The sequence below is a fragment of the Varanus komodoensis genome, unplaced genomic scaffold (genome assembly GCF_004798865.1).
Source record: "Varanus komodoensis strain SLA01 unplaced genomic scaffold, ASM479886v1 scaffold1, whole genome shotgun sequence".
Taxonomy (NCBI): Eukaryota; Metazoa; Chordata; class Lepidosauria; order Squamata; family Varanidae; genus Varanus; species Varanus komodoensis.
The window spans coordinates 57,606,414-57,622,895 of record NW_025335268.1 but is presented as its reverse complement, the minus strand read 5'-3'; the positions used below and the strand labels follow the sequence as shown (position 1 = coordinate 57,622,895).

At 41.0% G+C, this 16,482-nt stretch overlaps 1 protein-coding gene across 1 annotated transcript; it reads right to left on the bottom strand.

Moving 5' to 3' along the window:
* Nucleotides 1-291: 291 nt before the first annotated feature.
* On the bottom strand, nt 292-15,953 carry CD164 (CD164 molecule). The gene is made up of 6 exons (XM_044426742.1): nt 15,652-15,953; nt 9,154-9,228; nt 6,889-6,969; nt 6,118-6,213; nt 3,363-3,440; nt 292-2,976 (listed from the first exon to the last, which is right to left on the bottom strand). The coding sequence occupies exons 1-6, from the start codon at nt 15,755-15,757 to the stop codon at nt 2,813-2,815; spliced, it is 600 nt and encodes a 199-aa protein (XP_044282677.1). The 5' UTR covers nt 15,758-15,953; the 3' UTR covers nt 292-2,812.
* Nucleotides 15,954-16,482: the final 529 nt, after the last annotated feature.

Here is a 16,482-nt window from a genome sequence, read left to right as displayed (position 1 = left end):
AAAAATACAGCTGGTTGGTGTTTGCTTCAATTAATTACAGATAGCCTTATAATATTCCTACATGGCATAACTACCTATACATGCACACACACTGTACTTTTTAAAAAATGTGATTCATCATTTTGGCATTTGATAGAGCTTTAAAATTACAAATCTGCAGGACTACCTGATGAATCCCTGTCACTGAAAATGTACACCATACCTTCAAGTTGCTAAAGTAAAGAACATTCCATGGCCTTTTAAAATCTGGCCCAAATACAAGGATTGGAAGGTTTAAAAAATAGACAAACATTTTAATAACTGATTTATTATTTTGATTTTGTGATATAAGTAGTTTGCATTTCTTCCAATGAAGACAACATGTATGCAATAGAGTAATGTCTGTAACATTTCATTCCAGATGCAACACACTTGCACATGGGAATTTTAGAAACAACCCAGAAAGAGTGAACATCACAATTCACTGCCTTATAATTGGAGGTCATATGATCAGTTATTTCATACAGGCAAGGTTTTTTTTAACTCTATACTAAACTTCAAACAGCAGACAGGTGATGAAAAACTATTTCTTATCTAATTTGCCAATAGCCAGCTAATCAGAACTACAAGATTGAAAACAAAGTAACTTTCATAAGAATAAGCAAACAAAAAAAGTGGATAAGAGGAAATCTCCACACAGTTTTAGCCTGACTTTCAGAAGCTGTAGATAAAGCTTGATCTAGAAAGTCAAACCTTTATGCTACTCCATGAAAACATCAGAAATGACCGAATGCACAATAGTAAGCTAACCAATTAGAAAAAAGACATCCTGAAAAGTAGCAATGACACCTGAATTTCCTAAAGTCCTTGGAAAACAGCACTTGCTGGCACTAAGGAAAAAGTATAGTGACAAATGTTCCCCCTCCCCACATTTTTCAACAGACATGAGGCCAACATTAAGAAAATTTAAGGCACTTGAACAGCACAGAATATGACTGTTTAGGGATGTTTTAAACAGAAGTTACTTTCAGCTCAGAAACAAAAGTGATTCAAATTGGATGTATTATTGTTGCTTGGAACCTTCTATCTCAATATTGCAAGACAAAACATTAACAGCCATTAAAAAATAAGTAAGGAAGCAATCCTAAATAGCTTTTACGTCTCACTATTAAGTGTACATTTATTAGGGACTGAGTTAACAGTGCAATTTTTTAAAATCATCACTCTTTAGAAGTGCATTAATTTATGTTTTAGAGTATATGCAGATATTTAGCCTACACTTATTAAAGTACAACAGATAGGGAACTAGATTAAATGATTATCATAAGGCCATTAAATACCACCCATATCAGACATGTTTCGCTTGCTGAAAACTGGCTGGTTAATTTACTATTTCATACACCTGAGCTGATAATATTTTAGGAGTGCAGTTGCCTGGAAGTTCTTTAACATTACAGTACCATAAGCTAAATATTATTACGAACAAACTTTATATGCAACATCATTGAAGTGAATATTATTCAAGCTAGAAGGGTAAAAAGGTGAAATCACTAGAAGTTTTCAACATAAGCCATAAACCAGATTTGCCATTATCAGCTTAATATCAAACACTGCGCTTCTTCCATGAGTTTTGTTGGTGCTTACCCAGGAGTAGCACTTAAACCTATGTGTTACATTTCTAATATTTAAACTATGCTTGTCATACAACATGAAAAACAGAAAAAAATGGCAATCTAGCTTGGCCATAATCCAAAGCTTACGTAGCTCCAAGACCTCAGTCTGTTCCCTTTCATCATCATACTACTGACATTTTATGAAACTGACAAAACCTATCTTGCTATATGGGAGATTCACAAATCCATGCAGAATTACAGTAGCTTTGAAATATCATTCATCACGGAGCAGCATGGAGTGTGTCAAGTGCCCTCAAATGTAAAGCATGTAATGGTAGTTTCCAAGGCAAATAATGTAAAGACTAGACACACATGGCTTTACCAGTAGCACGTGAAGATTGGCTACATTAGTTTCCTTTCATATGACTTCATTAAATGGAATTAAAGATTGGCATATGAATAATGCTCAAATTCATGTTTGTATGGAGAACTGCTGCAAATGGAATGACATTCACTGTACCTCAAAGGAATAAGATGGCACAAACATTTCAGTTTGCAGCCTATTCATTAAGGCACTAGTACCAAGGAACTTGCATCCTTTGATCATAATTCTTCCTATGGCTGCTTACACTTAATTACAAAACAATCATCCTTTTGAAATAATCTAGTATAGAAAAATATGGGCTTCCATAATTCCTAAGGAAAAAAGATAATATTCTACAGGTCTGTCCAATTTCCTAGCAGTACATAATAAAAAGCCATAATTTCCCCCACAAATAGTATTTTATGCCAAGTTACCAGGAATTCACATTTTAATTAAAAAAAAAAAACACCTTAAGGGGTACTGCATCTAAGGCTAGCTAATTTAACCATCACAACTATAAGGTTATCTACTAAGAACACTGCTGCCACTGAATACAGTATCTATTAACAACTACATTTGGCATGTCAGGTAGAGGAAAAAGTTCCACAGTAGCAGCTACTAAAGGAATTTAAGACAGTCAAAAAGGATTCATGCAGGATATTACAAGTATTCTTGCAGAGCAAGTCATGATTCGCACAACCTTCTTCCAAGCATGGTGCAGAAACATTTTTTCTCAAAAAAAAAGTAGTGAAAAATATTATTTTGAATTGCTGTCTTCTTTAAGGAATAAAGATCTTTTGGTGCAGCTAACCACAAATATTGAGCCATGGCAAGTCCACTTAAAAGCAACATATCCTTAGAGCGTATGATAGTTTTGTTCTTTGGATTTGCAAAATTTATACAGAAAGAAGATTACTGCTTGCAGACCCAGCACAAGGACAATACCACCAATGAAACTGGCAGCATCAAACGTGGATTTGTGAGGAGATGGTTTGGATGTAGGCTTGGGAGACACTGAGCCTGTCAAATAAGAGGATTACAGTTTATTAGTGATTTGCTGTTATAGCACTTTATACTATTTTAATCATGTAAAAATCAAAGCCCTACAATTCTGTGTCTTGTGATGCAGAACTTGGAACAACTCTGCAACAGGAGATTTTTATCCCGTGATATTCCATAGAAAGGCGAGAACAGCTGTTATATAGCCCTCTCTTTAGGCTGCTATTTATAATATAGCAAAGAAGAAAACCCAGATTCAGCTTCTCCCCTCATTTTGAAACTCAAATTATCTAACTAGTTCAATATACAATACGGTTGATTTCTACTTCTTTACTATTATATATATATGGAAAAAATAATCTCCAAAACAGTTTATCCCAACGGGACATGATCGGTCTTGATCTTACCTGGTGTGCTAGCACTGGCAGTGGTTACTATAGCAGAGGTAGGTCTTGGTGCAAGTGAAGGTGAAAGAGTTACATTACCTGTTTAAGAGAAAATTCAAGTTAAGCTGGAACCAACAGTCAATTGCTTTTTTTTTTTTTTTTTGGAAACTTTTATATTATTCAAGACTATAGACCATGGGTCCTCAAACTATGGCCCACGGAACGGATCCGGCCCGCCATGCCTATTCATTCGGCCCACACCGCCGCCTCCCCACCCGCGCATGTGCTCGCAGCACAGGCTGGAGGCACTGGCTTGCTCACTCGCGAGATGGTTTTGGACTCGTTGGGAGATCTCCCAGCAAGTTCCAAACCATCTCTGAGCAAGCAAGCCGCCACCGCTGCCCGCCTCCCCTGTGCACGCGCGCTTGCCACAGCACGGGCTGGAGGCAGTGGCTCGCTCACTCGGAGATGGTTTTGGACTCACTGGGAGATCTCCGAGCGAGCAAGCTGCTGCCGTGCGCACCAAACGCCACCTTGCGCGCACCCAACAACGCCTCATCGGCCCCCACATGTAGCCGCTGCCTTTCAACTGGCCCCCTATTGAAAAAGTTTGAGGATCCCTGCTATAGACAGGGTGCATATCACAATACATTAAACTATTTTTTATCCTTGGATAGGAATATAGAATTTTTAATTTGTCCTTACCTCCATTCTGGAGGCCTAAGGCTTTTAAAAGAATATCCCAAAGACAATATATAAAACCGCCCTTCATCAAATATTAACAACATTCGGAGAAAACACCATTATGAGGCGTGATTACATAGCAACTGGAAACCAGTGTCAAGCTGATTCTCTTTAGAATTTCTGTCGGCTTGGAATAAAAGCTTTGTAGTGCTGCAAGGCTGGAGTTTGTCCACGTGCGCGCGTGCATGTGTGTGAGGCAAAAGGCATCCTGAATATTGTGATATACTCTGGCAGGGGAGGGTGCCTGGAACACGAAATGCCTTTTTTTCCCCTTTTCTGTCCTCCTCAAATCCTGAGAAGGGGAGCTTACCATTATGGCATGCATTCTTCCAAACCTAATTTCCCCTCCAGAATTCTATTCAAGCGAGCTCAAACCCTTAGCATTCTGTGGCTCCTTGAGTTGTTTCTCTTTCTGTTTGCCAGTGTATGTATTTCTGTCTACCTCTTCACTCATTGTTATATTGTGAACCTAGGGAAAAAATTTTGACTAGTATACTACCCGCCTTTAATGCCTACTCCGATTCAGAGAAGTTAGTGTTTTTGTTGTCAGATGCTGATGCACACGTGTCTTATCAAGTATCTTTTTTCTCTTGCAGCTAAAAAGATAAGAGCTAGGGAAGCTTTGAAGGGGACATTATCCTGAATTACACCCGATCTGTCTTTTAGCATTATGTTTTAATACATTTGAGCTATGGTTTTATTTGTTAATTCAATGTTTTACCTTATTAACTTGTAATGGCCTATGGCTAAATGCAATAAACTGACTGGTCTACCTTGTGAGTCACTTCAACTATGCAGAAGCAAGAAAAGTTGTGCTGCCAAGTGGGTAAGACTAGACAACAGGGATCATCACGTTCGGTACAAAAAGAACTAGTGGGACTTGCAACACAACGTAGCAGTGTGGAGTACTCATGTTCATGGTTCTAGCCAACCACACACTCTTCCAGGGTGAACAGAAAGAGATATTTTGGATTCATGTAGAATATGCGTTCCCTCCTTGGTCTGTTTTTTGAGATCCAACCATTAGAAAATCTCCTAAAGATTTTATGTATTTCTGAAAAGCTTAGGATTCCCTCAGTTCTGCTCATACCACTCTCTTGCAGATGGGTAGTGCTGTTTTGGCTGCAAAAACAACACTACTTACAGCCTGAACAACAGAAATAGAAGAAAAGGTAATATACTTGTATAACAAGAAAGAATCTCATGATGTAAAAACAAAGCCTTAATCAACTGTAATACTTTTGTTAGAGCAGAACGTATGAGTGCAAGGGAAGCAAAAGGGAACTCTTAACATTTTAAGCCAGTTGTGTACCTTCCTACATCTGTGTGGCTTAACAAGAACAATGTTTTGCATGATTCTGACAACCCTTTTATGGTGGTTTGTCAGACATGCCAATTCAAGCCCCGCTTCAGCTCCTTAGCTCCTTCAATGGCATCTGGCTAATTGCTTTGTCTCACCCTAGGGTGCCTTAGCAATATTGACAAGAGAAAGTAAGATGATGTACTGCAATACCCTAGAGACTTAGGAAAAGGCAAGAAAAACAGCATCTTCCCTAACTGATTATTTATCTAGATAATTCTTATTAACTTTTGAAAAAAGTTTCTTGAAGCATTTTCAGAACTTAGCATAAGTCACTTTTACTTTTCATTACCATTATAGCAATCACAGACAGTGTGAAGAACCAATCACGTAGAAGTCAGAGCAAGTACAGCAGAGAAAAGAGACAACACCTCAGAAATGAGTGGAAGATACACAAATATTGCATAAATGTTCTGAGCACATTTATGGACAAAACAGCCCATGCTATCACATTCTCAATGCTGATTTTTCTTAATTTACCAGTTTTTTCATCCATTTTACTCAAATGGCTGTAATCACTCTAAAGGCTAGACAACTTCTTGTGTTATGTTTGCGCTGCAGGCAAGGACTTTTGACTCATTTCAGGTTCAGTATCGTCATCTTGCAAATATGTATGATAGATATTTATATCGCATTACATTATTACTGCACAGAAGTAAATGAGTTTATTACCTGTGACAGGAGTGTGGGTTGTGCTAGGTATGGTGGATGCTGTAGTATTTGCACCAGCTGTGACAGGTGTAATGGTTGTGGAACCATTAGAAGGAGCTAAAAAAAAGTACAAAGTAGAAAACAGTATTAAGAAAAAAATAAAAAAACATCAATCAATATTATTTCCTACTCTAGTGGTTCTTGTGTAGCTGTCATAACAGTCACGTGTCATAACAATGACAACTGTAATTGGTAGGAAACACATATCATAAAGGGACCAAAGTCTAAAGAAAGGCAGCCAAGGCCACATTCTGAGTAGTCAGTTCAGGACATTCTGTCCTAAGTAGACAGACGTGAAAGGTAGTGTACTATTCCCAACTATTCAGGCAAGGCTAGTAAAAGCAGAGAATTACTACTGATTAAATTTTCTAGAACTTCAAAGTCAATGTTAAACTTAGTCTTCTTTACATTTAGCAGGGAGTTAGCTAGTGGATTTGGCACTTGCAGAGTCAACATTACTGGGGCACCAGTTTGTAGCTTTAAACCTGTGCTACGTCCCACCAGGGTGGACACAACTATCCCCTGCTTTGGATCATTTAAAAGGGGCAGGAAGGAGTCTCCCTAAATTTGCAGTCCGGAACGTCTAATATGAGCACATGTATAGACCAAGCATCATTAGTCACTTTCAGTTTTTATTCATTATCTAAAACTCATCTCTTTTCAATTTGTACTGGGATAAATATCTCTGTGGTGTGGCCCTAAAACAACAGAGGCATAGATGTAAATGCTTACCTTGACATGTTCCATTCTGAGAAACAACAGTGCAATTGATGTGCTTTTCTGTCTTATTTATGCATTGGGACTGATTAATTTCTGTCAAAGAAGATTGTAGAATAATATTTGGTTTGGATTTGCAAATACAAACATGTAAAGCATTCAGCATAATAATTTGTCTATTAATTCTCAATACAAACATTGCCCTAGGGAAGTTATAGAAATGTTAGTAGGCTTTACTTGTGGCGTTCTGGTATTAACCTTTTCCACATCAAGCTAATAACTATTCAATGTGTTTTAGTAAAGATTTTATTTAAAACAAATAAATTGGATAAGTTAAAGCACATTTTTGTGCAAGTCAGAGAAAAATCAGGAAACTTTATTTATTATTTAAAACTTTTTAGACCATCCCTTACTGTGGTCTCAGGATGGTTTAACAATAAGACAAAGTAGAATAAAACACAGCACCCTAGTCAAATTCTTAACCAATTAACCAAAAAATATATATATTAAAACAGTCAAACCTTAAAACATTGGGAAAATAAAAAGGCTTCAGTCTGGCGCCGAAAAGAATAAAGAGACAGTGCCAGGCTAACCTCTCTGCGGAATGTATTCCACAATCAGAGCACCACTGCAGAGGCCATTCTCCGGGTAGACACCCTCCTAATCTCCTTCAAGGAGGGCTCCCAGAGAAGGGCCTCTGCCCCAGATCTTCAGAGGTAGGCAGGCACATATGGAAGGAGACACTCCTTTATATTACCCCTGAGAATCAGAAAAACTCCACAAGGAAAGTATTAAGTTAGAAATTATTCGAATAATGATACTGGATTCACTCAAAAATGTGTGTAGGAAAATCTTACTGTTTACTTTCCTCCACTCTACGCAACTCCACAGGCCTGCAGTTAAAGAAATGGCTAGCCAGTATGTGAGATTAAGTGCCTGTCTTCCATTTCCCTGCTTCTAGACCCTCATGGTTTGCTTTGGGTTATCAAATCATGATAAAGCAATACCAGAAGTTAAAACTGACTAAAAATAATCTTCTATACAACCTTAAAGGATCATGTTTTATCAAGTTCTGGTCTGAGGGCCTATCTGAGCCATGCAGCTTTCATTCCCTAGGCTAGGGGGCCAGTTGAAAGCTGCCGGTGCTGGGCGTGGGCTGGAAAGGTGGTGTCGGTGGTGTGTGCAGGCCAGCGCAGGGTGCGTGACGAGGCAAGGTGAGGTGAGCCGTGGGTGGGCACGCATAGCGAGGGGAGGTGCAGGCGGGTGCACGTGCCCGGCAAGGGGAGGGGAGGTGCGGGCAGGGGTGGGCATGCACCGTGAGGCGGGCACATGAGGCAGCGGCTTGCTTGCTTGCTTGGAGATTGTTTTCTCCAAGCAGGGCGAACTGGGTGGTGGTGGGCAGCAGTGGGCGTGGGCACATGCGCAGCAAGTCCAAAATGCCATGGCGGGCTGGATAAATGGGCATGATGGCTGGATCCGGCCCCCAGTTTGAGGACCCACGCCCTAGGCCCTTAGTCCAAAGCTCAACAATCCTTGTCTTCCTGCGAGCTTCTTTCCTGTCAATGTAGACTCTCCCATTGTTGGTTTTGTCTCAGCTCTATTTTCTCCTTGACTCTTCCTCCCCTTCCAATCTATTTCTCCATCAGCGATGTCTCAGATTCCAGTTTTTCAATTCACTACCTCTTGCTCATCAGACTACTTAAAACTCATCTCCCTCCACTGTAACAGTCTGAATGCCAACTTTGCAGCTCAAGAGGAAACATTACACACATTATATCTATAGGCACTGCAGGTGGCGCAGTGGTTTAAACCACTGTGCTGCTGGGCTGGTTGATCAAAAGGTCGCTGGTTCGAATCTGCACAACGGGGTGAGCTCCCGTGCTTTGTCCCAACTTCCGTCAACCTTGCAGTCTGAAAGCATGCAAATGCACGTAGATAAAAAGGTACCACTTTGGTGGGAAGGTAACAGCGTTCTGTGCACTTCGATGTTTAGTCATGCCGGCCACATGACCACAGAGACTGTCTGCAGATAAACGCTGGCTCCCTCAACTAGGAAACAGAGATGAGCACCGCCCCCTAAAGTCAGGCATGACTGGACTTAATGTCAAGGGGAAACCTTTACCTTATCTCTTCTTTCAGAACCAAAAGGAGCCACTGAAACTGCCCGTGTCAGCAAAGACTGTTTAATAATTATTTTTACATTCATATTTTAAATTTATAATTCTTAAAATTATAATACTACAGAATAATAGTATTATATTTAAATGTAATTCAATTTACCATTACACTGAAGCCATATGCATGTCTCACTATTTTCGATACAGGAAGAACAGTTGGTATATTTTTCACAGGCAACTAAAAAAGAAAAATAACAGGTTTTTAAAAATAAAAGTATCACAATTTATAGACAATAGACAATGGCAATACTGAGATGGAGAAGTGCTTTCCACTTGAAACACAGAAACTGTTCTTACTTTTGAACAAAAATTTCACCATAGTAGTATCTCTGCCCAAGAAAGGGGGAAATGATATAGAAGTATAAATTATGAACACCTCCTTCAGCTCCCAAGTTTGTTGCATTCTCACGTCTTAAGATTTCAACAACTAGACCTAAATCCTAAAGTCGATGTGATCAAGCAACTAAGCTTCTTGTTGACATGTCTGTCCAATTCACAAATGACGTATTTATATGCATGTAACAATCTTATTTTAAGCTAAGTGGCAAGTAGTGCAACAAAGACAAGCCAATTTACCTCCTACCACTTTCCTCCCAGTCCAGTTCAAATAGTAGAAGCCAGCAGGGCCAGGGAGAGAAAACCCTCAACACAACAGAATGTTGGACGATAAGAGAAGGGGAAACATGTTTCCCTTTTCATGTTAAAATTTCCTTACTCCTGATTTATATACAAATGGGGCAGACTGATGACTAAAACATGCAGCCCCATATCTAATATGACCATATGAAAAGTCCAAGTCAACTTAATAGTGCTCTAATTCTTGTAATATAAAGAAAACTTAACAGAAGACAGAAAATAACTTGACTTTACACAGTTTACTCAACATAGGATAAAACACAATGTCTTTGACTGAAATTTACAAAATGGTTTTCCCACTAAGCTGGCCTGCTCAATATAAACATGACATTATATAGGAATGATATGCGGGTTACTGTATTAGCCCTAATTCAGCAAAACACCCCCCCACAAACACTAGCACTTGTGGGGGAAGGACACAAAAACAAAAACAAAAACTGCCTCCATTTGTTGCTGCTGTAGGTTGCACTGGCCACTGAGAAAGGAGCTGAAAACAGCTGTTCAGTTTACCATAAATAGCCTGGGCATTAGAGAAGAATTTTTCATAAAGAATCATCATCTTCTACATGAGGGTTCCCCATTTGCTGTATTTTAAATCTTTTTGCAATTCTTATTGATTCCTGCCCTGCTCATACAAGCTACATACAAATTTAACTAATTTTATATTTTCATTTTAATAAAATTCAATGCAGAAATTGAAGAGAGAATTTGAGGTGCTTACTGTTCAAAACATTAAGAGCAACAATAATTATTTAAATATGTCAGAAACAGAAAACTAGCCTGGAAGCCAATTTGAACCGATAGAAACAGTGCTTAAAGAAGAAACAGAGATTTCAGAAAAGCTGAAATTAATTACTTGCCTTCTCTCTACTGCAAAAAATGTATGTAAGAACTGTCCCCAAATTGTTAATTCTTCAGGCTGAATTTGCTGCTCCAAAGTTAAACGCAGAAGTGACCAGAAATGAAAATTCCAAATTGAAATTCCATTATTATGGCCAAAACCAGCATAGTAATTCACACCAACCAGAGTAAGATTAAATCTGTCTGGAACAGCCATATATGTCCTGAAAAGTCAACATGGGGATAATGGAAATTACAGTTCAAACACACGGGGGACAACAAGTTGGGGAAGGCTGTTCTTTAAGACTGAATTTTCTTTATAGATTACTAGAAAAGCAGATTTCTACTGAAAAGTACAAAGATGCAAGTAACTGATTCACTTAAAGCAAATCCTTTCCACTGGGTTATGGAGGATGCTTGAAAAGAAATTTTCTTTTGTTGTGCGTTTCTTATAGCTTATTATTATTTTAACTGTTTACAGACAGTAGCATGTGCACATATTGTTGTCACAGATTTTTTAAAAAAGTGATAGTATTTAAAGTTAAAAGTAAGTAACTGGATCCAGATCGCTTTCACCCTTGAGTTTTTAAATAAGTCAATATGGAACTGCTTATCTTTGAACAGATATATGCAATGTGATCCTAAAAAATGGGCTTAGAAAAGAAAAATAATCAGGAAGCTGAAGAATTTTACTATGAAGAAAGGCTCAAATGTGTGCTTGTTCTCCTTCAACCCTACTGCAGGCTTTCCTGGAGGCATGTGGTCGGGAAGCAAGATCTTAGACTAAGTAAGGGCTTTTCTTTCTTATGGGTTGTTATCCACTCATGTTGACATTGTTGATAGAAAGGTTTAAACATAATACTACAACTTTCTTGCTTTATAATATAATGCATGCTGTGAGGTTAACTGTAGTTTGCCACTGGAAAAGTAGAAGTCTCCAAAGATCTACAACTTGTTAAAGTATGGAAGATAGAAAAGATAATGCAATGAATTAACTTGCAATAAGAGATAAACTGAAATATATGTTTACTGACAACTGGACCTTGCCTACTGCCACAGTAGTTGTCAGTCATGTTAAGAAAAGTGACCCTTCCACGTATACATGAAGCTTATTGGATGATTCTGCATCACTCACCAATTCTCAGTCTAAACTAATGGAAGTAGAACAGAGGGATTATGCAAGTCACCTGGGGTTCCTTACAGAAAAAAGGAAGAACATTAAATAAATAAAGGGGTGGTGCCCCCAAAGCCCTTGTGACAGAACCATCTCTCCTATATTGAAGAAACAAAGTTCTGTGATTCAGAAAGCTAAGAAAATTCCTCAAATTAAATAGTACTGAATCTGAGATTCCTACACCACAGCCCCAAGATAAACTAAGTGTGTACTAATACGTTCATTGTATTCCTCAGCTTCCAGTTTGCATCTTCATGATATATGTATATATGTTGCCATACAAAAACAATATATCTATTGTTGTACAAAGTTAAATCAAAACATTGTGAATGATTTTAGCAACTTCAGACTTATATTACTTCACTGATACAATTTTATTTCCATTTCTCATTTACTAACCTCATGTTTGCCATATCAACACCTGTGATATTGTACATCTTGTTTTAACTCTCCAACTCAATAATATGGGTTATCTGTTAAAGTTCTGTGCATATAAGCATAGCAATGTCAGCACAGTAAACTCAGTTAAATGACCTTCAGCTTAATTCAAGTCACACAGTTCTATAACAAAGAATACTTTACAATAATCATTAATGACTGTTTTTGCAGGCAGTCTGCTGTGTGAACACATGCAGAAGTACATGCCAGAAATTCAGAACACTCTAGGGAGTTTATTTTGTTCTGAAAAAACCTAGTCTATTCTGCAATGTTAGATGCAACACTCATTAAAATGTACAGATGGGGGGGAGATCTGAGAGGGGAAAAAAATCCTTAGGACTCTTGCAATTATTGACTTACATCAGCTTTGCAGCTGAAAAAAACAGAGAGAAATGACATGAAGAAATTTATCCTGAAGTCTACATTACTAGAATAAATGTACTGGATAAGTCAATTCTTGGTGTAGTCTCCATAAGCTGTCAGGCACACTGCAAGCGCTAATCATTATCATTTATTAACATTCACATATTACTCCATATCTAAACAGATTCTAGTACAATAAATAATAAAATGAATAAAACACCATAGAAGTGTTTTGTTTTTAAACCAGAAGACTAATAAAACCTGTTACTTCTTGAAACAACAATGTCTTCACCAGGGCCTGAAAACACCACAGTGTCAGGGAATACCATAAAAAGGGATCCACCTCACTGAAGGGCCTACTCCGCATGCACTCCAGTTGGGTCATGGGTCCATGATGAACCAATACAAACAATACACCAGATGACTTCAGTGACCTGGAAAGTTGATAAGGGAGAAGGCATTCTCAATTATCTTGTCCCCTGCAAGCTGTTTAGGGTTCTATATACTGAATAACAAAACTTTAAAACAGGCCTCAAAGCAATAAGCAGTCAGAGCAGTTCCCTTAGCAGGAGTTGCAGCTGCATGCTGGACAGGGGCTGCTCCTGATGATAGCCAAGCTGCTGCTGCCTGTACTACCTCCAGCTTCTTGACCTTCCTTAAAGGCAGCCTCACACAGAATGCATTGCAGCAATCTAGGCTTGAGGTTACTTGCACCTCTACCACCATGGCCAAACTATCCTTTTCCAGGAGAACAGCACAGCAGTCAAAGCTGGCGATACTCTAAGCTGCTATGGTGACTTGGGCCTCCAGCAACAGCAACGGAACTAGGACTAGGAGTAGACCCAGACTACAAACTGTGATCTGTCAGAGTGCAACCCCATCCACAACAGGGAATAAAATAATCTCCCAGACTGAGGAACTATTAATCTGCAGAGCTTCCAAAACACTAAGATTCAACTTCAGTTTACTGGTTCTCATCCAGCCCATCCCTGAGTCTAGGCTTTGAACCAGGATTTGCACAGTCTCACCTGATTCAGATGTCACAGGGAGATGAGCTGTGTGTCATCAGCATACTGATGGCACTTGGCTCCAAATCTGAATGGCTGCTCCCAGCCATTGAACAGCATTAGAGATAAGATAGTAGGCTGCAGAGCTCTGTAGCTCTATTGTGAAGGAGTTAATGGTCTCTGAAGGTTAATCTCGGAAATCTACTCTGCAGGAAAGAATAGCCCATGGCATCAATCAGGAGGATATCATGGTTGATGGTATCAAATGCCAACCAGAGATAGAGCAGAATTAACAGATCCTCACACTCCAGGTCATTTCTGAATAAAAGTCATCTATCAGGGTGACCAAGAATAATTGGGCCCAATAACCAGGCTGAAACCCAGGGATGGGTTTATATATTCTCAAGCATGCCTGAAATTGCTCTTCCATGGCTCTTTCTAGTATTTTACCCAAGGAAGACACTATTTGTGACTGAACAGTATTGGCTGAACACCACTAGATCCACAGTGGACTTCTTCAGAAGTGGTTGCCTTCTTAAGGACAGCAGGAATCCTCCCATCACAAAAAGACACACTTACTACTCCCTGGACTTGCCCACTCAATACTTCCTGAGCTAACTCTTAATAGCCAGAAGTGCAAGGACTAAGAAATCACATGGTTAGTTGCATTGGTGCAAGCCTCTTGCCCACATCATCCAGCTGCAGCAACTAAAACTGCTGTGCAGACAAGTTATACTGTCCTCAAAGCGGGATGCAAAAAGGTCACAGTGGGTCCTTGAGAGGATCAGGTCTCCATTCCCCAGAGAATGTTAACAACCCATAGGCAATCCAAAAGTGATCCACTGGATGGCTATTTGAGAATGCAATGGAGATAGCAGCAAGGTAAGCCTTTTAAAACAGTCAGAACAGCAGCACAACAGACACAATCACATGCTCTCAAGTGTGCTTGGTTATCTTCCCTTAACAGTCTTTTGTCGGTTTCATTGTCCACAGATCCCCCCTATACAAAGAAGCAGACCTGGCTCTACTATGCCAGACAGATCATTCAGTTGCAATCAAGCTGATGATGATAACAGGTTTGAAAAAAACTGAAATATTTATACAATGCCAAAATCATCAGATCAGATTATTTCAATTTTATATTTCTCTCAGAATAACTCCTACTATGGAAGGAACCAGGCCTTTCGAACCAAGCACTTTATTCCTTTAAGCTAACCATGTAGCAATAGCTTTTACATCATTTCAACAGAACAAGTAAATTTATTAAGCATCCAGTTTTGCATAAGGAGAGGAGTAACAGATTTAGTTCACAGAAACTTCCATAGATTCCCGTTTCTCTAACCAAAGAATATGGAGCGCCTGGCCCTTCCCAGAATAACAGTGTTCGAATACTCGCTGCATCATAACTCGTCTCGCCTCGTTCTTCCCGCTTTCACTCCTGCCTGCAAGTTCCTTTGCAAAGTGCTCTTTAAGGTAGGGAGCAGGGTGGGGGTGGGGAGCAAGGAGGTCCTAAATGCGGGCAGAGGCAACTTGAATCTAGTTTCGGCTCTATTTATACGCGGAAGAACGGCCGTTGCCGCGCGCCAGTTAACTGAAACGTAGCCGTGGGGTCCTATTTGTCCCGAGTAGCTCTGGCTGTGCGCGGTATTCGACCATCCGCATTGGCCTCCCAACAGAGAAATGCGGGACGGCCCGCAAGGGGGGGGGATACGTGCAGCCCCCCCCGCCCCAGTATACAGTGCGAGTAGCATGCGTGGCGGGGGGGGAGGGAAGGTGCTGTGGGGCGAGCCCCGCCCTGTCCTCCCGCGCTCCAACATCTCCTTCCCCTCTCGCCACCCGACAGCCCCATGCGCCGTATTCGTACGGCTTCAGGACAGGGGTGGGGAAGGTTATAAACCCGACACCTGTCCTCAAGGCCAGCGCACACGCCTCTCCATAGACGAAGCAAGGAAGGGGCGCGTGAGCCCACCCTCAGCCATCCCTGCGCTTTTTCCTCTTCTGCGAGTCACAGTAAGGGGCTTTCAAGCTGGAGCACGACCGCTGAAGCCCCGGAGCCTTTCTTGTTCCCCCGGTCTGCCACGAGCCTCTCCACCCAAGCAGCGCCGAGGCACTTCCAAGGCCACCGCCCACTCCTTCGCCTCACCTTTCTCCGCGTCCGCTGCCAGGGGCGAGATGAAGCAAGAAGCGAGACCCAGCAGGAGCAGCGCCCAGCCCAAGGGACCCCGGAGGGGGCGGCCACCGCAGCTCATGACAGCGAGCCCGAGCGAACGCCGCACGACGCGAGCAGCGAGGAGGGGAAGGAGGACGCGCCGTTCCCTCGCAGCGATGCCGCTGAACTCTTAGCTCGCGCAGCCGTCCCCTTCCCGGCCGGCCAAAGTCTGCAGTCACGTGAGCACGGCCCGTCGGGCGGTTCGCGGGAGGAGACTGACGCGCGGACCGAGGCGGCGGCCTAGCCTTGCCTTTCTATCTCTGATCCGTCTCCCCCGTTTAATGAGAAATGGTTTCGTCCACTCTACGTACACCGTTCAGGGCAGCCCTGCTCCTTTTGCTGCAATCGGACTGTCTCCCGCGGAAGACAATTTCCTTGTCACATGACCGGAGCCTCGCCTGAGCTGGAAAAATCTCGTAGCTGCGGGATGGGACGGGACGGGGGGCTGGGAGTAGGTCAAAGTCCTCTCTCCCGGAAACAACATGCCACGAGTTACCTTGTAGTCGGAAGGCACGCAGGTGCTGTTACCATTGCTCTTTGCGGTTGAGTCAGACGCTGTGGCTCCTCTCTTACTACGAAGGGATTAATCCATTTTTGACGTCTCGCGGAGAGATGATGAAATTCTCATCTTTTCATTGCAGCATAGGCGGTGGAAAGAGAAATGCTCTTCTTTCTGGGTTTCCTTGATAAGGAACTGTGAGAGCTAATTCTTTTTAACCCCACTATCTTTTGTGTTTGCTTTTCATTTCTTTCTTTCTTGGGCTT

Excerpts from the sequence above, each read along its gene's own strand:
- CD164 (XM_044426742.1), bottom strand. The coding sequence starts at position 15,757 with ATGAGCTGCGGTGGCCGCCCCCTCCGGGGTCCCTTGGGCTGGGCGCTG. Across the intron at positions 6,970-9,153 it reads CATATGGCTTCAGTGTAATG|AAATTAATCAGTCCCAATGC; the intron begins GTAAATTGAATT and ends CTTCTTTGACAG. Across the intron at positions 3,441-6,117 it reads AACCCACACTCCTGTCACAG|GTAATGTAACTCTTTCACCT; the intron begins GTAATAAACTCA and ends TCTCTTAAACAG.